We start from the raw sequence: 25701 nt of genomic DNA on the forward strand, positions 1-25701 counted from the left end.
CATCCAGATCTACCTCTGGTCATCATGTTAATAAAGTTGTTTGTTCAGATACTTCACAAAGAAGTTACATCTGACATGTGATGAGGAGTTGAAAGTAGAGGAAATAGAAATCTTTTTTCTCCAAATCCAGGCAGACAGGAGTGACAAATTACAGGACTCACATGTGCCAACCAGGTCACATACTATTTCACCATTCTATTGAAGGATTTTTCATCTACTAAAAGCAGTAAATACTTTCCTGGCATACAGAAATTTCAAGGTATTGCTTCAAGATGTTGTGATACTTATAAACCTAAGTCAGCAAGACTCTTCACACAAGAAACAGAGGTTAATGCCCTCCTAGCTTTTGCAGTTTGTGACGAGTGTCATTTGCCTTTGTGTCTCTCATGTGTTTGAATTTTATCACTTCCCCAGGGCTCTAGTTGTGTGTCTTTCCCAATTCAGCGATAGACCTGGAAGATGAGTGATTGTTTCTTCTGACTAATACAGCATCAGCATAAAAACCAAACCAGTTCTCAGACACATTTTAGAAAGCTATTATCCCCACTTTGGAGGAGACAAAGCTGAATGTAGCTGTTAAGCAATATGTTCACCTTTATGCATTTTGCCAAGAGGAAGAGCACACCCATTACTCAAACTGAATACATGTCCTGCCTTCTGTATTCTGGTGTCAACAGACCTTGGCAAAATGTAGTGACATTTTGTCACATGTGATTTTGCTTTTTTACTGTTTTTTTTTTTTTTTTTAAATCTCTCACCACCATATTTGTTTACTTGAAGTGTTAGGTATTAATTACAGTAAACATTTTTCCATTTCTGTACAGATGGAAAATGCACTGGAATAGAACTGGATGGTTTAAGTTCATCATCCGTTCATCTCTTGATAGAGATCAATATAGATTAAAGGTAAGTCTCTTTATCCATATTCATTTTCAAAACCCGAAATTATATGCAACAGATTTATAATTAAGCAGAAGTGATGATGGTTTTGTACAGCTTACTTAAATGGATTTGCCATGATGCATTAGAGTAGAAGCTATAAAACCCCAGATGTTGCATTTCCCCCCACCCCCACTCTGTGTTGCAATTTGCGTGAGAGTATACTACATTGTCAATAAAACTTGAGGTCAAAGTTTTCTAACCTGAGGATCTGTTCTAAAACCATGCTGACCACCCAAATAAGATGTCTTCATTTACAGTGGGGATGAACAGCCCCAGCTAGGAGTAAAATCTGAATTAAACTCAGGGATTTATGCATCTGAACAACTCGGCAGCTTGGTGCTTCTAAGCTTGCTGAATAAAGTTTTTTGTGTAGCAGCTGCCTTGTAGCCCAGACATTTACATTTCTGCCACCAAATAAAACCAGCTGAGTCACAACACTGTGAGGCCAATTTTACCAGTGAGCTGCAGCAGGGATCCTGCCTCTGCCCCATCAATGCCCTGCCAGGAGGAACATGCAGCCCCCCTCAGTGTCCAGGGGACAGTCAGCTGGGCAAAACTTGGCACCTCTGCACAGCAGCAAAGTGCAAGATTTGCTTCCTGCATTGATAGATTTGAAGCAGGGATTGCTACTCACACCGACTTCTGGAAATACTTGGTTGGAAGTAGGATTCAGCCTGAGACACAAAAATGACAGGTAGCATAAAAGTGAACACAAAGCACCTGAGACTCAAAAGATAAAGGAATACCTCTGAGTTCAAGACAGCATGGCTGGCAAGCATTTCACCCTGTTCACCTAGTGAGGACACGAGAGGACACTGGGATGATTCTCATCTCTCAGCTGGCAGAGCTGAACACCTTGCAGGTGAGATCTTGTCCTCACCACACGCAGGGCAGGTTTTACTACTGGCTTTGGTGGAGCCAGGCTTTCACAATACTCCATGTTCCACTCACAGTGAAGTCACTGGGGTTATTCATGTGGCAGAGGTATTAGGTGCCCTCACGTTATGCAAAAGGGTAGGCTTGAGCAAGGACCTATTAAAATCAACATTACACAACAGTTTTCATGGGGAGCTCCTTTTCTCCAATTATTAGCCACAGTTATTAAGTGTGGTGGGTGACTCACAGACCTTACACTGCCCATCAACAACAGAAGACTTTTGGTGTTAGATAAATGCCTTTAAAGTGCATTCTTTACCATATGTAGCTCACAATATTTTCAGCACCGGTAGCTGTGATGTGAATCATCTTGATGCACTCAAAAATTTGTTGCTGCTTTGATTTTTTAAACAAACAGCATGCATAATAGCACTTGGAAAGCACAAGATCACCCCAATCAAGCAATGAAGAATGAGCAGTGATGCTGATGAGGAACTTCCACTTCACACAGTGGTTTCTAGCAGCCTGGCTTTACAATGTGCTACACACCCTGCAACTTGTCAGTGCAGCTCAGACAATGAGCACGTAACCGAGGAAAAAAACCTGCAGTGTATATGCCAAATTATCAGCTCCTGGAGTAAAGGAGACAGTTATTTCTCAGTTTAGGGGTCTTTCCTATTTCCAAAAAGCTCTTTAAAACACAGTCCTAAGTTTTAAGCCCTCCATACTATTTCTATATTTTTATATATATATTTCTATTTTCATTGATGATTTCATTGATTTCACTTTTAAGGAAAGCAATGTACAAGGAAGAAACTTCTTATGAGTATTGGTTTCAAAGTAAGTGAGTAAAATTGCCTAAAAACATCATTAGCTCTAGTAGGCTGCTAATTTTTTTTTTTAAACCCTGCCCTTTAGTCTCTTGTATTGATTAATGGAACATTTCTTGTTGTGAATAACTCAATGCCATGGAACAGTATTCCAATCACAGTTGATTATAAATTAACAGTCATTTTAACTGATGCAGATAATTGTGTCAATGTCACAGCAAATACGGTATCAAACATTTCATATGGATGCTGTAATATAAACAAGAAGTTGAAAACGTTATTATCTTCCAGTGCATCACTACCAACTAATTCCTAAATTTTTCATAATTGTTTAGACTGCAGTCAGATTTCACAGAATAATTTGCAACTTATAAACAATAGATACAACTCTTTTCTTAGGTACAATTAGCAACAAAAAGGAGGAAGATTTCCTTTGCTCAGGGCATTGGAAAAGAAAATATCTTCCCTGAACTGCCATGATAGGCCATACTTCCCAATTAACACGCAAAGAAGGGAGGGGAAAGAACCAATAGAAGTGTGCTAAATAAGCTCCTTTTTTAATATAGAATGAAAGGAAAACACAGCTGCTGACAGTGCTGCAGGCAACAATCCTTTTCCTCAGTTTCCCCTGCTTGGTATTTTGAATTCCTGGTAGGGATATAACCCCTTTATATATTACTTTCTTGGTTTTCCCTCTCCAGGGAGTCACATTCACATTTTGTGAGTTAACAAAGTCCCAGACTAAGGCAGCACAAATCCTGGTACCTTCTTTTCCAGTCTTCAGAGCTTGCCATCTTTTTTTTACCATGGTCCTCCTACCTTTGTTCACTGGACAGCTTGAGCTGCTGCAGGGCTCAGCCAGGGCTTTCTGCTCTTTCTCTAGAGCTTTTTAACCAGTCGGCTTTAGATGTGCAAATGAGAGCTGCACTTGCCAGAGCAGAGCTGCAAACAGATATTTCATTCCTGTGATCCCCTCTCTTCATTCACAGAAATAACTGCAAGGTTTAAAATAAATGTAGACTCATCCTATTGAGCTAAAGTGCTTTGCTATATGTAACAGGATTCTGGCCTCACTTTTTTCTTTTTTTGTCAGTGACACATTAAAGGCTTATTTCTGATTAGATTAGACTTGATAGACACTGGTATAAAACTCTCATGTTATTTTAGCATCTCCTGTCATTTCAGGGTTAGAGGAGAACTAACAAGGAACATTATTTAGGGAAGTTCCTCTTAATATGAAACTGTAGTCCTATCCATATCACTTGTTTGTAGACATTGACAACAAACTACACCATAACTCCAGCTTTCCTCTACATATTCTTACCTCATTTTAAGCCCAAACTTGAAATTGTTGCAATCGAAGCAATCAAAAGCAATCCAGAAAAGACATTCCTAGCTATATTTGGAAGTTGATATCTACCATTAAGAAAATACATAGCAACCCTGTGAAGAGGGAAAGCACACTAAAATAGCCTTAGCATATTATGCAATACATTTTCTTTGTATTTATATGTTTCTTTCTAATGGCTATGCTATTTTTTTACTGGAAAATGAGCTGAAGCTTACATTTTTGAACACATAATTCAATTCTCAACCCCATTCCAAACCAAACCCATTAATAATTTTGTAGCCAGAGAAGATATAGGTAATGCTGGCCAGTTATTACAGTCATGTCTGCTTTTCCAGAAGGTTCAGTTATTAGTCCCATCTTGAATGAAAACATACATTTTGTTGAATATGAGCAGATTTTTGAATACTCATCTGAGAAAACCCCCAGCAACTTCCACCAGCCAATTCTGAATTACAATCTTCCGTAAAAGGATTTTATATTTGTCTCCAGAAAGAAATTCACAACTTGGTCTTTATCAGCTGAGGTCCATCCTGAGCCTGTTCATAGCCATTAGGTAGGGCAATATATTATATATATAGGGTACATTTATTCATTCCCCTTGCTCCTCTCCTTATTTTTTGATTGTCAGGTTTACTCAGGCATACAAATGAAGCTTTTGTGCCGTCACAATGTCTTGTGATTTTTCATGTAGCACCTAATTTTGTTTGTCTGCAGAAAATGATTGTTAAGTTAGGGTTTGCTCAGATAACAGGACATTTCACTCAGCTATCACATTTTGACATTTGATAAGTAATTAACTAAAGGAAAGAACAGCTGTTAAGAAAATGCTTAGTGACAGCATGTAGATGATTTAAGGCCAATTCATGAGCCACATAAGTCCCATTTAAATATAAAATGTCATGAGATGCACAGTAAAAAGTCTGCATTATGTCTTTCCTTTGCAGTCTAACAAAGAATTAGTCTTCATCATCCTGAATAAATGAATGCACCATCAAATACTCCTGTCATCTAAGATGGCAAGCTTAGAATCCTCTATTCTAAAGATCAACCTTATGACAAATAGTAAACACAAAATACAGTAAGTAATTATAAAAGAAGGAAGCTTACTGGATTTCTTTCTTAAACTTCAGCAGCATTTTATCTAGGTTTTGTGCCATAATTTTTGTTGTGTTGGTCAGCTAGAATAAAATATCAGATCAAATTTGGCATGTTTGAAATAAAAGTGGGTAGGATGCCAAGTATAATCCTATGGACAAGACAGAGAAGAGGAAAAAAGAATGAGCAGCAAGGGAAAAGTGTGACAGAGGTTGCAGATGACTAAAGAAAGCAGGTTTATGAATGAAAAGAATTTTGAAAAGTCTGCTGTCCAAAACAGACCACAGTTTTGGCAGATCTCACATCCACCATTACTGTTACTTGCATGGCATATAAACCACACTGATACTGATTCATCATTCATTTAATGACTACCCATAAAAGCAGATTATTCGTTGCCATAATATAGATGGGAAACAGAGAATTTTTCTTGTCTAAAGATACCTTCTCGAGGCTCTCCTTACCTGGACTTTAGCCACGACACTTACAGTGATATTAATAGATTTCTCTTGGCTCTTGAAGCATTTTGACCTTAGATGGCTGTGGAAGTAGGTAGAGCATGTGCCAGCCAACAAGCTAGTGAGCATCTGCTGTACCCTGCCATTACAAATACTGCTGTTCTCATTCTACAGCTGCTTCATTGATGGGATTCTAGGACAAGGGTTTGACTGCTGCTGGTTAGTAATAGGTATTATGTGTGCTTCAAGAGAAAAGTAAGAAAGAATGTACAAGCACCTTAATACCACACCCAATAGCCACCAACTGCAACCAGCTTGCAGCAGCCTCCCAAAGAAGTGGCAAGGCTTGCCATGGTTCCCTTATGCTCACAGAGACATTTCTGTATACATCTGGCACATTCAAATATACTGGTCCCCTGAGGGAGATAGGAACAAATCCTTTTAGCAGGATGTTTTTATGCCACGTGGGAATGGTTTGTAAATTATACGTCTTCTCCTTTATCAAAGAAAAGGCCAAATGGTCAGGCAAGGTCAAGGGGGAGATTACTTTTGGCTGTTGGAACAAGGAAGAGTAAGGTTTCCTGCTAAACTCAAGTTTCTGGTGTGCTGGGGAAAGCAAGCAGCAGAGCTCCTGAGGGACGACAGCCATGAACATAATCCACAGGCCACGATGCCACTCAAGTGGTGAACCCAACACTGCAGTGACCAAGCACTGCAAAAACAAGTTTCAGAGGCTTGCAGGAAGGGACTGGAGTGCTTGAGGCTGCAGCCTGCCAAGCATTCCGTCGTAGCCGAGTGCCCGAGCTCCGGGCTGTCCCTGCTGCATGGTGGCAGCCTGAGCCGCCGGGGCAATGCTGCTGCAGGGCTGGCCTGGGACTCCAGGTCAGCATCAGAGACCTGGTTAAGCTTTCAGTGATGAGCAGGAGGCAAGGAGAAAAGCATCGTCACACTGGTCTTTGGAGGCCTCTGATCCTTCTCACTGAGCTAAACCAAAGAGTGCTGAGACTTTCTTGAGTAAGAGCTAACAAAAGATTGGGCCCCATAATTTGTGAGTCCAGCAAATTTGACTTGGGGATGATTAAGTAAAGGTGATTGGTGAGAAAGGTCCTTTCTGACACAGAACCCCAGAAAGAAATCCCAGGAGCCCTTAATCCTGAGTCACAGACCCTTGGGATCATGACTCTTAAAAGACTGTTTTGGAGAGAGAGGTTAATTAAAAGAATATTGGAAATGTTGAAGTGATGAAGAAAAATTCTTACACGTGGAGCAGCTGACATTTAGCAATAGACCTGAGATTGCTAATAGCACAGAGCTTTCTCCTCACAGTTAATACCGGGATAAAAAAAGCATCTGGAAAGTAGGACTTGTGTATATTCTGCTATGTTTATAATTCAGAATTAATATAGAACACAGAATCATTGCTTTTACAAAATCCTTTTACTGACACTGTATTTTAAGCCATTCCCAGGATGCTGATATGCATTTATGAAATTGAAAAGCTAGCCCCCACACAAAGTGGCACTGCACTAGTGCATCACTTTGTGTTTTTATGGTGATGATGATGAAATTTAGAAGGCGAGCAGTTGCTTATGAGATTACTTAGGGTATATGATGAAAAACCTCAGCACAGATGCCATTTATAACTAGTTGTTAGCTTGAGGTCAGATGAGAACATTTCTGGCACGAAACAGCTACACAGCAAAATAAACACAAAGTGTAAATGCGTTCTCCAAATCAGTAGCCAAGCAGCTCTAGTTTGTCCATAAAGCACTCCAGATTCTGGCTGAAATTCCAAGGCTACAAGTACAACATTAGAAGTGTTAGAGATGGTTTGCTGCAAATTATTGTATAATAGCAGTATCTGCAATGCATTTAGGAAGTTGTTGTTTACTCAGAATGGCTCTCCTACAAAAATAGGTTACCTGGCATGGAGCAGTTAATGAGATCCTAAAGGATTTTCAAATAAAAGGTTAGTTTTTACTTAAATGAGAATGTCTGTCCCATGATAATTGATATTAATACAATCCTTTGCTATACTTTCAAACAAACACTGAGGAACTGTAGTGACACTTACTTAATTTCTTAAAAATACTATTTTATCTAGAATTATAATTATGGCAAAGCATAAATAACTCAGGATAAAAAAAGAAACCTTTTCTCATTTTCATCAGCTACCGAGAAATTAGTGGCACCTTAAGACTGTTGATCAGCAAATAGATTTAGCCCAAAAAGGTAAAAGGGCTCTCTGTCTACTGTAAGAAATACAGCCAAGACCATGGCTGAGATAGGTATGGCAGGCACAAGGCAGAATGTACACAAGTATTATTACTGCTAATTCTGGTTTTAAAAAGTAAATTAGCAGCTGTAATAAATCATGCATGTTTCTATAGTAATAATTGTGTATGTTTTCCCAGATTCATTCTCAAGTACATGGAACTTCTCAGGATAAACAAATATTCTGCTTATAAATTGTAAGAGGGGCATCATTAGCTATAGCTCCAGTTCACCCTGTCTTGTAACTGTAAACTTCTCCTAATCAAAGATGACAGATCATCAGACCTCATAAAAAACCTTGGAAGGAGCACATTGTTCTTGAGACATACCTAGTTATGCCAAGCTTGAGGAGGTCCCAAAAATGCAAAAAGGCTTGTTGAGGGAAGCAACACCCACATTTTCATATTTCAGCTGACATCCAGCTGAGTGCTCTCAGCAATGTTGTTTTCACTTTTTTGTTGTGCTGGGGGAAGAGCAATCTGCCAGGGCTCAGCCTACTCACTGCCTTCTCTCTGCCAAGTCTGTTCCACAGGGAATATGTGGGCAGGGGAGCAGGGCTGCAGTCCAGCCAATCCCTTACGTGTCCCTGTCCTCAACAAGAGGGCACTATGGGCACAGAGGGCACTGTGCCACAGACACACCATAATAAGTATCAGGGATTGGGTCTCATCAGACCGTATCGATTTTTGAAGCACAGTCTTTTCAGCTGCAGAGCAAGGACTGCCACTGTGGGCTGCCTGATTATAAAGTTAATTAGGAAAAAATGCCCAGTAAATTTTGGTATTTTACTTCCTCCATGAATTATCACCTTCCTTTATTTCAAGCAGCCAGCCGGAATCACTTGCTGTTAAACTGATGGTTTTCCTTTTTTGGTTTACAGATTTTGTGGCTAATTGTGAAGAAAACCATTTTTGGAATGCCTGGGCAGTACAAGCATGAATCACAGCAGCAAGCCATTGCTTCTGTCTCCCAACATGTATCATGGAACTATTTTCTTCCATCCCTTTTGTAGTACAGTACATTCTACATTATGAATCATTTTCATGCAAAAATAGAAACAAGTGATGACTATGTTCACTCCACAACAGAGAAGAAAGGACTGGCATCCCATAATTAAATTACCAGGTTTAGTGGCATTGTAACCAATTGCTGCACTCATGGCCTTGTGTGTCAGATGTAGTGAGGTTAATAAACCTAAAGCACGTTTCCTAACAAAAAAAAATTGATTTTTTAAAAAGTCAGATTCTGGTCCTGTGGGAAGATCCAAAATAACATTGATATTTAGTGCCATTCTGGACATTGTGACACTGATAATGCCATACCTAAAAGCAAAATGAAATGGTGCTGTTCTTGACACTGGGCTATGTGCCTATCATCTCTATGAAGGGAAAGAGAGGAACAAAGCACCTGGGAATTGGATGTACAGTCTACAGCGTTCTGGGGCGTGGGAGGTGAGATGCTTCATTCAGGCACTTTGTTCATCTCTTCCATCAATCCTACCCATGTCAAACACTGGTGCTGCTGAGCTTTGTCTCCCAGTCATGAGCTACTCAGAGCCAGGAGCAGAGTTCTCAGGAGTAAAGTGCCAAACCTGACCCTGTAATCCTACTGGGAGGCTGGGAATATTTACTCATGCTTATTGCCCTAACACGGCTGCTTGGGTTCTCTCCAGTCTGGAGCACACACCTGCATGGGATGTGGACAGAGAATGCCTAAGCCTCCCTGCAGAAGATCATGTAGGGATTCCCTTACATGCCTAGCTCGGCCTGCAACAGATATCCATTTCGTGGAGCATAGTAGTGACTGGAGATGTTGCCATTTTCCAGCTGCTCAGCATGGCCCATCATCTAGTTCTGCTGGAAGAAGAGACTGCAGTCACACTTGCATTTTTAATCTAGCAAATTCAGTCAGGTGAACTGAAGACACCAGTTTTTAAACCCCAGTCTCTCTGTCTGAAGTGATTGCCCCTTCTGTAATACTACAGTGGTAGGGTAACTTGAGCATTCTTCAGTGAGAATACATCAAGCTGCAGGTTTGGGGGCCTTCTTTTTTTTTTTCTTTACTAGGAGGAGTGTGGCTAGAGGGCTATTCAGGGGGCTGCCAAACCCACAGATAGGAATTATAGTTACACAATTGATATTGTCTGTGCTGTGATAGTTGACAATTTAATAAACAATATACACAATATATTGAATGAAGTAGTAAAATGGAGCTGCAATGGCCTTGAGCTTGATCTCTTGCAGTAAATCAGGAATTGTATTACAGAGGCCAGAGAAGTCATGCTGCTACTGAAGTGATTAGAGTTGGCCTCAATACTGAAAGGGCTGAAGGCATTTTAATTTTATGGAATTGTAATCTAAGCAAGAAGGAAATTTTACAGATTTTTTTTTTTTCTGCCACATGAACATGATATGCAGCCAATGCACTTACTCCTGTTTTCAGCAGCAGAAATATTCATCCTTTGGGATCATCTACAATCTGAATTCATCTTAGCCACACTGCCAAAACACACCTCCTTGTAAATCTGGCAGTTGCTCTTAGTTCTTTTAAACCCTTAGAAGGGAAGAAATAAAACAGTTTATTTTGTCTGCTTTTTAGAGGATGATTAACATGTATTGCTTTTCACTATGCACACCAGAAAGGACCTTCAAGATTGAATAGTCACAAAAGGAAACACCAAAGTGTTTAGTAGCCATCTGAAGATATTTTAGCTGTAAATCCCATAAACATGAGCTGATGAGTTGCCTTTTTTTTGGCAGTCATCTCATTGCAATTAAAAACACAATTCTTGCAATACAGTTCTTTGCAAACTATGCTTAGAATACCAATGCCCTGGTGTGCACAAAAGCCTTGTTGAGGGAAGCAACACCCACCTAAGTCATGGGGGTAACAGGACCTCCCACATCAGCTGAGATGAAGTTGCTATTGATTGTCAGGGTATTAATTTAAGGAGTTACTAACACCATATTTGTGATTGCCATGCTCACAGTGAAGTCAAGAGAATGTACTCAGTGCCTCAATAGCTTCAGTGTCAAGTCTGTTGGTTTAGGTGAAATTTCACTTCACCTGCAGTTTAAAGCAAGAAGCAGACTGTGGCAGTAAAGCAGCTGGGGTGGGCACACCTCCTGTTCTGCTGGTTTTGCTGTGGAAAGGGGCACCTTCCAAGACTGTCAGTAAGTGGGGGACATAACTGCATAGGCCACCACAGAGCCATTGACTGGATCTCATTTAGCAGTGCCTCTAGTCTCTGGTAAATTGGAGTTTATTTAAATAAGGCAGCTCCTCATAGCTCTGTGGATTGCCAGCACAGCTAGTGCTAAGCTGATTTGAGTTACTTCTCATGTGCTCAGGTCACACATAGAGCTCCTATGCCTCAGCAAACACACGGCAATTTATGTACATGTTTTGCATTTCAGATGTCCATGAATGTTTTATTAGTGGAAATATTCATTTGCATAGTACTTACTGAAGTAAATTTTTGAGGTCCTTGGGACTACAGAATAAAACAAACCACCTGGACTGAAATAGAAGCAATTATGGTGAGTTAAGGCACTGTTGACACAGTTTCTGTTTTATCAATAATTTCTACCAGTTTTTACTTCAAAATAACTGACTATCATTATGAGTATACTCAGGCAGTGTAGCCAAATTTACTGTAAAATGAAGGACCCATGTACAAGGCACAAACAAGCCAGAGTGTTTCTCTTCAAAATGTCTGGATTTTAGATAACTCAGGTCTGAAAAGATCTTTATCCACAGTAATATCTACCAGGGCTGTGTGTCTGCAGAAGCCTTACTTTCCAGATGCTGAGGCTCTAAAGTAAATTAGTATTTATGTCCCAGTTCAGCAAAATTCATGCTTGACTTTTAGCACTTTTAGCACAGGCTTCACCTCTTACTCAAGTTAATCACACACTTAATTGCTTTATTAAATGCGTAGGAAATGAAGCATATCAGGACCTACCCCACAGATGGTCAAGACTGAGGGCTTGCTCCAGATACCACTGAAATCAAAAGGAGATTTCAGTGGCCTCTAGTTGAATCACATAAATCAGAGTCACAGGTGCGCTTCAATGTTGGAATATATAAATCAGTTTTCCTATCACATAATTTTCATCTGATTTACTTGCATGCAAACCTAGGAGCTGGAAGAGAGCTGAGGGTTTAATGCCCTGATATGCAGTTAATATCCTGGAAGGAAAGGTCAGCAGAGGCAGCACCATGACAGGACCTTCAAGCTACCAATACTTCCCAGACTTCCACATGACAAAGAGCATTATGGTGGTACTGAAGATAGAAACTGACTCATGGGTATGGCCCATCCTCTTGCATAGGTATCTTTCAGGGTTCTGTTCTTGCTTAAGCACAGTTCCCCGTAAAGCTAAGGCTGCACTGATTTTCTAAAGTGTTTTTTATAATTAAGTAATTGCACAAAACTGCTCTACTATAATAGAGAATGTTTGGAGGAAAAAAAAACAGCTTTAAGATAAAAATTAAGACTTATATCTTCAAACAAAAATAGAAGAATTAAAAATGGCAAATAGCCAAAAACCTCTTTGTTAAGTTAATCCAAATTGAACAGAGAATGTCAGATTTATTGCTGTGGGTAGCTTGACTGAGTGGCTCAAAATTCATATGCCACTTTTGTTTTCGTCTCCACATTACTGAGATTGCTGCGCTGTGCCAAACAAGTTAGCCTGGAAAAGAATTTCCTTGCCAGGATCTACTTTGAGGCTGCAAATTAGCAGAGGAGATATACCCTCCTCAAGATGAGTGAATTAGAATATATACATATCATGAGCAACAGTAAGGATCTGAAATGGGGCTGTTTTCTGCATGGTCACAGGTTCATGTAGGCTGTATTCAGCAGTCTCTAGGTGACCTGAACAGTCTTCTGAGCTTCACTGAAGAGATAAATAAAATCTCTGTTCAAAAGATGAAAAGGTTTTTGCTGGGTATCTGTCACACACTAGACAGTCTCCTGTTCCTTATGCTGTCTCAAGCACAGAGATTCAGGACAAAGAGTTCTGCCCACAAGGATGGACAACTTCTGAACAGTGGAGTTAAAATGAAGTTATCTCACAAGAATGACTGTGGGCCCAAAAAGGTAAGAATAGCTGGAGTTCATTAAACAGTTAAACACACCAGCTCTGTTTTTTGAATAGAAAAAAAGACCAAGAGGAGGGAGGAGCAGCAGTGTCTATGATTTTCACAAAACCCCAAAAAGTAAATAAGTAGATTTTTTTCTGAGATTTCTTGAATCCACAAAAGGGAGACTGATGGTGAGAACTGAAGAAATAGGACTAATATGAAAAAAAAAAAAAGTGTACCTTTAACTACAACATTCAAATACCTCCCTGGGGGAGGGAATTAAAAAAACTCAACCAACCTACTTCTGTATGAAGTGAAAATTGTGAAAACACAAAAGCAAAATATTCTGAGGAACATATTTTAAATCTCAGATGGCATCCTCCACTTGAGTTTGGCTTTTTTTCCTCAAAGGGGAAAGGCAGCTTTTAACTTGTCAGTCATCTCAAAGGGTAAAATTTCACTGATCTAGCACAACTTGAGCAGACATTACAGGTCATAGGTTAGCTACAAAATAACAATTCCTAGAACCTCCACCCACTTACATTCTGAAAGTGAGCCACAGCTACTGTTTCTCGGATGTGCCTAAATGCTTACCTTGTCTTTACTACATAAGGTGCTGGGATTTCTTCAGGGTGCTTTTAAACCAGTATGTTACTAACATTGTCCCTGTCATACCTCCAAAAATAGGAAGAAAGCACACAGAAGCACTTAGTAGCAAGATGCAAATTTGTGGTTTACAGATAGACAGACAACCTTCCTCTGCCTTGTCCTCTGAAACCGTGTGTGGGCTTCACTTGAGTTGGGCTTCTTGCAGGCAATGTCACACGACATAACTACTATTAGCACTGGCTGATGGAGCAGGCAAGTTGAGTTTCTCGTGCAGTTTACTCTCTAAAGGCAGATGGGAAATGGAAACTGCTATTTGTCTTTAATTAGTCAAAAGCTGATGAAAGCACAAACCAATATGACATCCTAATTGTTCAATCAGTGAAATTATAAATAGACTCATGTGAAAATTATTGAAATATCAAAACAATCCAGAGCTATGAAAAGCTAAGACAAGCCTCTTGTCCGAAGAGGCTAGAGCATTCTTCAGAGTTGTACTAGATTGGAAGTGAAATTTTGCCCTTTGGGATGATTGGCAAGTTAGAATTTGCCTTTCCCCTTTGAGGAGAAAAGGGCCCAACTCAAGTGGAGGAAACCATTTACATGACTCCTTTCATCCTACTAAGCAAACAGTGAATGGATGCAACAGCATTTTTGGTGAAACAGGCTGCTTGGGCTAGGTGAAGAAGAGAGGGCTGAAGACATAAACATAGATATTTGAACAGGGGATGCATTTTCCCCATGCTTCTGATAGAAAATGTAATTGCATCAGATGTTCTCTGAAAACTGCCAGTTTGCTTAAGAATGTTCAGCATATTACCCCAGTAACTGCTTGCCTACACTTCAGGCAGAATGCAAGGAGGTACTTTTCTCTCAAATGCAGATGAGAAATAAGGTCTCAGGCTTGATAAAACTTCCAATCTGCTTCACAAGCCAATGACTGATTATAATTATTTTTCAACTGCTAACATGGAAGCAGATTGATCTTTAGATAGAGGCAGCCAAGAAAGCAAGGACCATGTGTACAAACCCCTTTCCCTGTTTTCCCCAATTTCATTGCTTATGTATTGAAGATTACTTTTTAAGAGAAAAACAGCAAAAGCTTTTTATATGTCTCTTCGGTAGCCAAAGAGAATTTATCAGAATCTTGGCAATAACACCCATGTTCAACTGTAATTTATACCAGAAAAATTATTAATCTACATCATGGCAATTTAGGGACCTCCAGCTTGGACCACATGGAGATTTCTTCAGGGTATGTGGAGATGGGTCTCCTTAGCTAATGCTTCCTTGGGGAAAGGCAGAACACAGGCAAATTCAAGGGAAAGCAAAAGCTGACAGAGGAGTTCACTTCGTAGCATTCCTTCCAAAGCCCAGCAAAGAACCACAAAAGGATTCTAAAGGTTTTAGGGAAGCTACTGCCTGCAGAAACCCCCACAGCATCAATGCAGTTATGCTGCTCTGTTGGAAGGGGATGGAAAAGCTAGCAGAGAGTGTAATTTCCCTTCATGATTAGCCTGGGCATCACAGTCCATTTCAAAAATGAAGGAACTTGTCCTGCTGGTAGAATAATGAATGATTAAAACAAGAAGAAGAATTGCTAAAGTGCTCCTTTGCGCTTGGCTTTCAGATGAACTTCCAAACTGGCTTTTAATCTGCCTGCTGGGGATGACTTCCTCAGAGTCAACATCCTCTAATACCTTTTATCTTGGCAGCTTTTTAAAGTGCAATGCATGTATAAATAAACGCCATTATTAACTCCATGGAAAAATGCCTAGCATTCTCAGAGTTGAAAATGCAAATCAATTATGTAGTGTCTTAAATCTAGCATCTTTAAAAAAGGAAAAATTCTAATGACATATTACATTGCTTTGTGAATCAATTCCAAATTACTGGAAATTGTCACACACCCCCATTCATTGAGAAGCTTTATTTTTAAGCATATTCAAGACATTTTGGATCAATGGAAAGACTACACTGACCATACAGTTTTAGAGTAGACCTTAAATTATGATTTTCCTAGTCTGTGTGACTAATTTGGCAGCAATAGAAGACTTCATTTCCACTTCAGACACAGGGAGCTTCACAGGTCTTTCAAAGGCCTCAGGTTTAATTAGTCTTTGAAAAACAGTGGTTATTTAATAGGAAAAAAATATGGTAGTCAGAGTCTTAAGGACCTTAAAAACAGAGGGAACTGTGAAACCTTCCCAGGGTTGCAAATTATCTTATGGTTCAGAAATCATGACAAACTGGGAAGATGGGAGTGAGCTGATCCTCTTTTTCCCATTTTATTACAAGAGCTGTGTATTTTAGCAGGGTGAAGAAAACCACTTTACTTAATTAAAAAAAAAATAAATTTAGCTCTCACTCCAGAAAGAGACAATTCTGCAATTCCAGACACATAAAAAGCTAGCAGAAATTCCTTCTCTCAAGAGCCATTAGTAGCAGTTTTCTGGCTGCCAAAGAAGGTAACACAAGACCAGGGATGTGCTGTAGTGATGATCCAATCAGCAGCTATTCAAATTTTGAGCCTGTCAGACCTGGAAAGAAGGGGAATACCTTTCTGACCTCTGAGGGGTTGCCTTGTCACAAGGAACCAGCCAGCACAAGATGGTGACACCTAAATGACTTAAGGGAGAGGTACTGAATGGGGAGCTGGTATTGTTTGCTGATCAGGGTGTCAATTACTACTGATAAAAGTACTGGTTTACTAGCAGGGAAGTTAACTCCTGATCAAGTACATGCCTACCCAAGGCATCTGCAAGATGAAGATTATGCAACTGGAACAATCTAAATACTCTCATCCAACTTTGGGGGGCATTAGAAATGTACAAACCCAGCTACCACCCTTGCCATTTGAGAACACTGCAGGAACAAGGCAGCGGTTCCAGCACTAGAGTGTTATTATTCAGAAAACAGTGGTGGATTCATCTTGCACCAATTATTAGACACTTGCATCAAACTTTTGTCTTCCTCTCATGCTATTCTCCTAATTTTATATTCTTTCACTGCCTCTCTTTTCCAACTCCTTTTTTTTTCCACTATAATTTCCTGTTCAGCTCCTCCTGAAAAAGCCAAGCATCAGTGTGCAGTCACTGCAGAACACTGCATGACACCCTGTTTGAAAGGCAGGATCTTGGGGCAGGAACTATCTGCTACTCTGCAGACATACAGCACCCAGTAAAAAGCAGACCCATTCTTCAACAGCTTGAAGCTGAAACTCTCAATAGTGCCATCAGGAGCTATTGTGCCACATCACCCAAGCTGTGCAGGGAATATGCCTCGTCTTTAGGCTATTACCGTTAAAGTCATCTTTACTCAATCTTCTGTGTCTGAAGGTGTCCCAGTTGATCTTTGCACCATTTCTTGAACTGCATCTCAGGACTCTCAAGTTCAGGACACTGAAATAAATGTTCTCTTCTCCACAGTTCATATTTGAAAAAGCCATAGGAATTATTTTTCTGAGCAGCTAGAAGGGAGTCAACCATTTCAATGCTATTTTACATCATCTGACGGTGACACTATGACACCAAGACTTGCCCTTACAAGAAACTGGACAACTAACATCCTCATTCCTACTCCAGTAATTGCTGTATTTTCTTCACAAACGTAGTGTAAGTCCTACAACCCCTTATTTTTTAGTGTATACACAGCTATCAACAACTGAATTCTTCAAAAACAGAGTAAATAGAAAACCTGATAAGCTATCTATTCTTGTAGGAGAGACCTTTTTTCCAAAGCCAGGAACTGGGGCAGATATAAGCTAGTTCTCCTCATTCCAATCACAAATCTGTACTAGTGATAAAGGTAGGTATAAATAGAAAAGAGATCTCAAATTCTCCATCATCTCTTTCTCTGTCCCAAAGACAATTCAACCTACTTTCCAAGCATAGGTATAAAATGTCGTACACAAGTTTCAGAATTGTCCTTTTTGGTTGAAGATGACATTTTTCTTTATACTCACATTGCATCCTCCAGAATATTAATATACATTGCCATCTCTAATTGGTAAAAAAAGATTGGTAAAAAAAAAAGATTACTTTTCAAGACTCAGTTTTACAGAAGCTTTGCGGAATGGTTTTAACTAAGAAGTCTGATTTAAGAAATGGAATTAAACTTCCTTAACTGTCCATTACAGCATGAGGACTTCCATAGAAAAGCCATTCTTAAAAGCAGTATTTGAAGGAGAAATTTTCAAGTGTCTCTAGTATTTCCCATCCACCCCCACTGGAAATGGCCAGCAAGGAGATTATGGGAACTCCCCTTAGTTACTCAACAGTTAACAAACCAGTTTTTCTCTTAACTGGACTGAGTCCAATAAACACAGGATAGTCATACAAGTGACACACATAAATGCAGGAAAGCCGTAATTTTACTACTCGTTGTACCCAGGTTATTGGAGAACAAATTCCAAGAGCGTCCCACCGTGCCAGAGCAGCAGAGGCAGCTGCCTTAGCCTGAGAGCAGTCTTTAGAGACCAGCGGCTGAAAGCCAGAACACCCAGTGTGCATTGCCTACAGCAGGGCCATCAGCTGCACTCCTGCATTACCTGCTCATCTACCTTCCAAGCTATAGTATCACCCAAATAATAAGACTGATCTTATTAGCAGGCCCTTAATCCTCACTAACCTTCTCCTTTAGCCATTAGCTATCATTAATTTATTAAATGTTATCCTAACAGGCTGCAAATTGACCAGCAACTACTGTTACTCATCAGCCATGTATTTCCCCCATCAAAACTCCACAGCCACAAGTGATTATGAGCAGCTTTTTCAGGGTGGCTCACCTATAACCTTGAGGTAGAGTTTTAGTCCTGCCTGGTGATTCCTAACACTACTAGGGTGAGTTAGAGACCTGCTCTAAAACTTACCAGGCTGTGGCATGCAATTGTTCACCCTCTTTCACTAGAAGGATCACCAGGTGAAGGTAGGGTCGGACACAACAGTAAGCCCAGGAAGCTAGCAGGAGCACTTCTGGCACAAACCTCTTGAGATCACCTAGCCCAACTCCCTGCTCAAAGCAGAATCTGATGGAGACATTTGTCCAGCATATCATTAGCTGGGTTATCAATCTGCAGAGATTCCACGTCTGTGTGTTACCACTTACTGTAAAAGTGTTTTGTCCTGTTCAAAGAGAGTATTTTCAAGTCTATGCCCATCTCCCCTTGCCAGTGGTGCTACTAAGATTCATCTGTCATTCCCTCCTATCAGGGATCAGTAGGATATCACCCTAGGCCTACACAGGGAGAAGTCTTCAGGCCCAGGATCTCCCACCTCAATGTCCACCTCAGACTAAAACACCACCAGCTGTTTTACTGCACTGTTATGCCACAAAGGCTTTTGTTTTAGCTGGAACAGAACATGAGAACCTCCATGCTATTTGACAGGATGATGGATTGTCTCTTGTAAAGCTATGAGAAGCTGAACTTGAAAATGTCAAAGTGTTCCTACACACACACACACCCCACAAATATCCAGAAAACTGCCTAGAATGACCCAAGGCCTGTTTCACAATTGCAAAAGCACCTGCAAGCACACCTCAGCCAAAAGGTTCGTGACAAATGCCATTAGCTTCCACCACACTTGACTTACTCTGTCTCAGAAGACATTATTTCATTAGCAGAAGGTACTCAAATCTACCACTCCCATCCCACAGTTAAAGTAAACAGAGCTGCAAGATTTCAATTACTGACCTAGAAATCCGGCATTTCATTTACATAACAGCAACATGGACACTCACCTTAAACAAAAGAAAAAAAGCAGGGAACAGGTATAAAGTAAGTGACTGTAAATAAAAGTGGCCTTCTGACACATTCATTTTACCAAAGGCAATTCTCTTGGCTAAGGCAGTCTTTCATGATCCTTGTGGGTCCCTTAAAACTCAGAAAAATGGGATATTGTGATATCCCAGTGAAGAAGGTCTTTCCCTTTTCACCTTAGATGCTTTCACGTGCATGCTGAGCTGTAGCAGAAGATCAAATGGGTTGTGATTCCCAGCCCACTGAAAGTCAAGGCACCAGACTGGCTAAACCAAAAATTTTTGTCAGATCCCTGTTTGCATTACTTACCTATAAAAATGAGACATCCAATACTCCAGCAATTCAGAATCTCAAATTGTTGTTCTGATGGTTCTGGAAAATTCTCAACCTGAGCCATCCTAAGTTCGTCTTGCCCCAAGCTCTTAGAAGCACAGGATGAAGACTGGGTAGGAAGTGTCAGTTTCATCACTTACTTTCTAGAAGGCAAATCCGAACTTGCTAGGAAATTTAGACTGCGTAAGTTTCCTGAATCAGACTGCCAGCACACAAACAGCAGTTCTAAGGAATTCTGATGCTGGCTATCGATGCACTTCTGACAAGCCTTCTCTGGAAAACCAATAGAGCTGTTCATAGTCCTCAGAGAGCAGAGCTTTAAGATCAGTGACCATAAACACTTGATTAAGTGCTCCTGAATTTGGATTGAACAGCTGTCATAATTTTAGATGCTCACTGCATTTATAAATACATCAAAGATGACTGGAACAGTTTTAAAACATTAGGTAACTGCTCAGCTGGGACCAGTGAGGTTACCCAGAGGCCAGTGCTTTGTTTAAAGGCCAGGAGAATCCCCAAACAAGATAACCATACAGCATATGTACAGTCAAGGCAGTTGTTACCAGGAGAGTAGAGAAGCAATGGGCACAAGCAGCCTCTGGCATTCTTCTGAGTTCTTGGATTCATCCTTAGTAGAAACCAGGTCTTTCTTCTACATTTTTTTAAAAAAAATGAAACCTTGAAAAAAAACAGTGCTAGAAGCACAGTCATGCTCACTAACAAACGAGTAAGAGAATGTTTTCCTTCTGTACTTCGAGCTGACTGCATTCTGAATGGCAACTCAGATATGGCAGTTTCAGAAAAGCCCAAGTGTGAGACTAAGTTACCCCAATGTAGCAACTGACAGGGAATAAACTCCAAAATAATTAAAAGAAAGCAAACAGATTTAGTTGTCTGAACAAGGAATTTTAATTTTAGGTCAACTATTGAACTAGGTCAACATCCAGTTCACAATGTCTACAGATAGTGGGCATAGCCAGTCACTAAGGTAAGTTTATTGAAGCACCAAGCTCCACACAAGACTGTAAAATACATTTTAAACTACTAGTAAGAAAGCTTCTTCAAGTCAACAATACTATTAAGGGCCAGAGTTTAAGGACTAAGTTTTCACCTTCCAAGCTATTTTAAGACAGCCAATCCATTGCATAAGCAAACCAAACTGCTACATACTGAAACACAGAGCAGCAACTGCATTGAACAATTCCTGTAAATAATTCAAGGATACATTGAAACAGTATGGGTAAATTGTAATTTTTTATTGGAAAACAAATATACAACTTGGAATGGATTTGAGGCAAATCGTGCCATAAGCAGATTTTTTTGAAAATAAGTGGCTAAACAAAGTTTAAAAAGCATAGTAACAAGAGGAGAAAATGTTTTCTGGCACAGGACCAGCAGTACAAAAAAAACTTGTGTACGAGTACCTGGATAAATCACCCGTTTTGCATTAGTGCAACTTAAGTTTCATATTGTTGACTGTCAATCGTCTACAACGTTAAGACTCCACATTTCAACAACATGTTACAGGTATGGCCACAAACAAGTTACCGTGAAGTAAGCTAGGAGAATGAATTTACAGTGCATTAGCCACATGATATATGCTACTCATCTCATTTTATCCTGCAGTTAAGCTGCAAGAGTCCTTATCCTCCCATCAAAGAAAGGGGGAAAAACTCCTCTAGGAAAAACTATGTACTCGAGAACGAGAACCAGCATGTTGCTTTAACTAAGGATCTGCTAATGCATGGTAAACCCTGGCTTACTTTATGTAACTTGTCACACCAGTCATACCTAAGTTTCCTAGAGAAAGCTACTTTTTTAATAGACAATCCAGATGTTCCCTCAGTTAACCAACTTCATCTAACTTAGATGTGCAGAAGGGCTTAAATATCCAGAGTAAGCCACATGCAACATTTGTTACTTAGATCAATTTTCCAAAAATCAGAACAATGACAGTAAGATAAAGGAGAAAAACATGGAGGAATGGCCTTCTAATTACTATACATGCATAATCTTTTGACAGTAAGGGAAAAACCTTTTACAGATAAGTTACAAACAGAGAAAAGGCAAATAAACAATTTTGTACAAGAAATTTAACACATTCTGTACAACGTCTTCACTTCGCTGTCATCATTTGTACAAACTCTGCAAAAGGAAAGAGTTGCATAAGTTATTTGAAGGAAAAACATCTGAATTGCAAGATCTGAGAAATAGCCTTACTAGTGCTGAATATTGTTTCAAAACTGCATTTTCAGTTACATTCAAAAAACCATCTTCAAGACAGTCCTCTTTTCCAATAATCACACCTAAACTCCTATTTTTAATGGCAAAAGGCCTTCATTTTTCCATAAAAGTTGGTGCCTCAGTGAACTGGGGCACAGTGAACATCCTTACTTCCAAGATAAAATTATAGGGTCCTATGCCCAGAGACTTACAGATGGGGACAAGATATCCAAGAATGACTAAAAGATCACTACAAATCACACTGAAGTGACAAACAAATAAGTGCACAGGCAGACATTGCGTTGGTCTGAACTTTTATTTTCCAGAGTGGAATAGTTAAGTCTTACTATTTTATTTTGCCTGGCTGGCTTTAAGCAACTGATTCAATGCTTAGTCCTAAACCATTTCAAGTTAGAACCCACAAAAGAGGATTCTTCATTCATCTTGCTGAAACAGTTTCAGGTACAATAATGACAGGAAGCCCAGAGCCTAAAAGGAGTTAAATGGTTGCTTAAGTTTTGAAAGAGCCAACTGGGAACAATAGGGACACAGACTCTCTCTAGTGCCAGTGTCCGAACAGCCTACTCAAACAGTGAGACAGAGCAGCAGCCTTGTACATAAAAATTTCTTTTCACTCAGATTTCTGCATACACTTAGGCCACAATGAAAAAGGCCTCAAAGGGATACATACCTACACCTCAGAAACCACACAGATAGTATCTGAAAATACCCAAGGTATTTTCTGTAACATATTCGAAAAGTCAAAATGAAAATGAGCTTGGTGTGTCTCAGCTGCAAACAACTGTCTATAGGAACTCCTTGCATGACTTCATTCATGGTTCAATGTCAGGAAGAAAGGAAGAAATAGAAATAAATTACTGTTGCAGCTGATGTGAAATAAATGTATTTAAAGTACCTTCTGAAGGTCTTGAAATTTCTGCATATTTTTAGAGGCTTTCCCTTTTTGATTAGCAAGTAATTTTAAAAGCACTAATGACATATGAGCGACATCCTACAGTCAGATCAACATGCATTAGTTAACATGACGGCACAAACAGTACATGAACATCTCTTGACAACTTGCTTATTCTAATGGTCATTAGACATCATTAGATTTACAAAGTTAATTCTTACACTGTACAGCCGAATAGTCCTTTTTTGCCTTTGGCACAAAGGCAGCAGTAACACTCAAACTTAAACCCATTGAGAGGTACACAATGTACATACTAATTGAACATTAGCTTAAAGGAACACTGTGTGTTCCGATGAACTTGTCTGAACGCTGCCCTATTTAACCTTGGGGCGGCTATCAGCACTCACAAGAACAAGCATGAGAAGTGCTACACAAAAAGAATCAATTAACAACTCCTTACCTTCATAGTTTACTTGACCATCACCATCAATGTCTGCTTCCCTAATCATTTCATCAACTTCTTCATCTGTTAGCTTCTCCCCCAGATTTGTCATCACATGACGGAGCTCTGCAGCACTAATGTAACCATTACCATCCTGGAAGGAGAAAAAGGAACACTGGAATAAACTTGCCTCAGGCCTAATGACTTAACTATAACTTAGGAACATTGCAGGGCAAATTGAACATTAAGAAGCTAGCACAGCCTTAATCACCAGAATTTGCACAAGGTAAATGACAGCTGTAAGCATATCTTTAGCATTGTCCAATGTCTTTGGGCATTGTAATATTATCTTATAGTCTTTGACTGTCCTACTCTGACACATTTTTAAACTATGAACAATGCAATCAGCAACTATTGCAACTTCTTAGGTGATGAATGCCTATTAAATCATGTGACTCTGGTTCAAGTGGTGATTTCTTAGAACAGAAGCACTGATCTGATTTGCCCGTTTCATGGGATTCCAGCAAAAAGCCACAAGAACTTCAGAGATGATTTTTACATATTCCAGCACTAGTTGGGAAATTGAATATTGAAGTACTAGTGTACACTAACTCAACTGTTTTCCTCCCCACCCCACAAGGCACCTCACTCATGTTTTCAGGTCCAAGGTACATCTTAAGTAAGCTGAGTAATTTTAGCCTCTTAGCAATTTACTCAGCAAAGACTACATTAAATACTTAAAACATTAACATTTTAAATACTTAAAAACAATTTTCTGCCAGGCATCTGAAATTATTTCAGTATCACAGCAAGCAGTACTTTAAATCGTGTCACTTATGATTATCCTGATAACTCCTCTGGCTTTCCCATACCACCACAGGAGGTTGAGCTTTAGGGTGACTGGCCAATCTAGAGACTCTCTGTGACAGGGCTGCAGATACCCCTCATACCTGTGAGAAAACACATTACAATCACACCAAGTTTTCTTAACAGAAATATTCCAGGTAGATGTTACAGTACCTTGTCAAAGACACGGAACGCTTCTCTAATTTCTTCTTCACTATCTGTGTCTTTCATTTTTCTTGCCATCATTGTCAGAAATTCTGGAAAGTCAATTGTGCCATTGCCTGAAAGGTTGAAAAGCCTTTGTTAGAAAAACGTGGTTTAGGCACTTTATTAAATTACTTATTAGTAAAGTTCTTACCATCAGCATCTACTTCATTGATCATATCCTGTAGCTCTGCTTCTGTGGGGTTTTGACCAAGTGATCTCATCACTGTCCCCAACTCCTTTGTAGTTATAGTACCATCACCATCCTTGTCAAATAGTGAAAAAGCTTCTTTGAATTCTGTACAAAACAAAAAAAAAGGTAATCCCTCAACCTTTGAAATGTTAACAAAAAGTTCACTGCTACTGATTGCTGCAACTTACAAAATTTTATTTCAATTTAAGAAAATGTTGGTATACTGCTCAGCCTGCTATAATTGCAATGGCAATATGGCAGCAGCAGCATCTGAAAATGCACCCACCAGTCTACTGATGAACCACATGCTGACCTGAATTAGGATGGAAGGTCATCCATTTTCAAAGACTCAGACGTTTGTTACTCTCTATCTTGAATAAGGGCTCCTAATATGGAACTGAAATAGCTGTCTGCAACTACAATGATCCACATCCTTGGTAGGAATTGCATCTCAAAATAAAACAATATGGAATTGCTATGAGAAAATTGAAAATGGTACTTTAAAAGTACATATGCTACAGCTTAATAGCACTTTTATTACTAATAGAGGAGATGAGTCAACGGAAAAAGGTATTATCAGACCAAACTACACCCAAATTTCTCAATATAAGCCACTTCCTTTGGACACAGATGTCTGAACATTGTATGCTACCACAACTGTTCACGGGAGGAAGGTCAATGGAGTCTTCAGCCCTGAAAAGGTGCTTACCAAACTGCTTCAGCCCTACTATATCCTGAAACAGCCTTCACAGAAATGTTTCTGACTAATTCTAAGACTGCTTTGCTGTCTTTCAACACCACCTCTTAACCCCCTACAATGGCTGTATTGTAGCCAGGAATATTAATACAAGCATAACATGCTTAATTGTCCAGTCCAAAAATGGAGTTGGTTTTAATCCATGCCATCTGTCTTTGGCCTCAGACCTTAAACTAGTTCACTGGACTGTGGCAGCTCATACACACACATTTAAGCATGAGCATCTTGTCTATTCCCTTGCAGACTTTAGATCCCTTTACAGCTTTCAAACAGTCTGAGAGATCATGGCTCTGGACAACTTGTCAGCTCAAGGGTACTCCTGCATCAGAAATATTTCCAATAATTGTTTTTTTCAACATTTCCATGCAGCCAGCTTTCCAGATGGTGGGCTTCCCAGGCCAGAATTAGTCACAGTAGAAGTTATGTTTTCACATGACCTGAATAAGCCTTTACTTCATACTCTGAAACTCTTGAGGCGAGTACAAGCTGGCAAGTGTTAAAAATTCAAC

The 25701-nt window shown here is 39.7% G+C and overlaps 1 protein-coding gene and 1 long non-coding RNA gene across 2 annotated transcripts in view; one reads left to right on the top strand and one right to left on the bottom strand.

The window, feature by feature from the left end:
- LOC146768058 (uncharacterized) lies at positions 1 to 21140 on the top strand. The gene is made up of 2 exons (XR_014954518.1): positions 1 to 906; positions 8707 to 21140. It is a non-coding gene; the product is annotated as an uncharacterized LOC146768058 (long non-coding RNA).
- Positions 20852 to 25701, bottom strand: part of CALM2 (calmodulin 2) — a 12989-nt gene continuing 8139 nt past the window's right edge. The window contains exons 3-6 of the mRNA XM_021552339.4: positions 24397 to 24540; positions 24213 to 24319; positions 23211 to 23346; positions 20852 to 21759 (exon numbers count right to left, since the gene is read on the bottom strand). Of these exons, the coding sequence (XP_021408014.1) occupies positions 21731 to 21759; positions 23211 to 23346; positions 24213 to 24319; positions 24397 to 24540 (416 nt within the window). The 3' untranslated portion in view covers positions 20852 to 21730. The remainder of the gene's footprint in view (positions 21760 to 23210; positions 23347 to 24212; positions 24320 to 24396; positions 24541 to 25701) is intronic.

Source organism: Lonchura striata, chromosome 3 (genome assembly GCF_050655825.1).
Source record: "Lonchura striata isolate lonStrDom1 chromosome 3, ASM5065582v1, whole genome shotgun sequence".
In the NCBI taxonomy this organism is placed as follows: domain Eukaryota; kingdom Metazoa; phylum Chordata; class Aves; order Passeriformes; family Estrildidae; genus Lonchura; species Lonchura striata.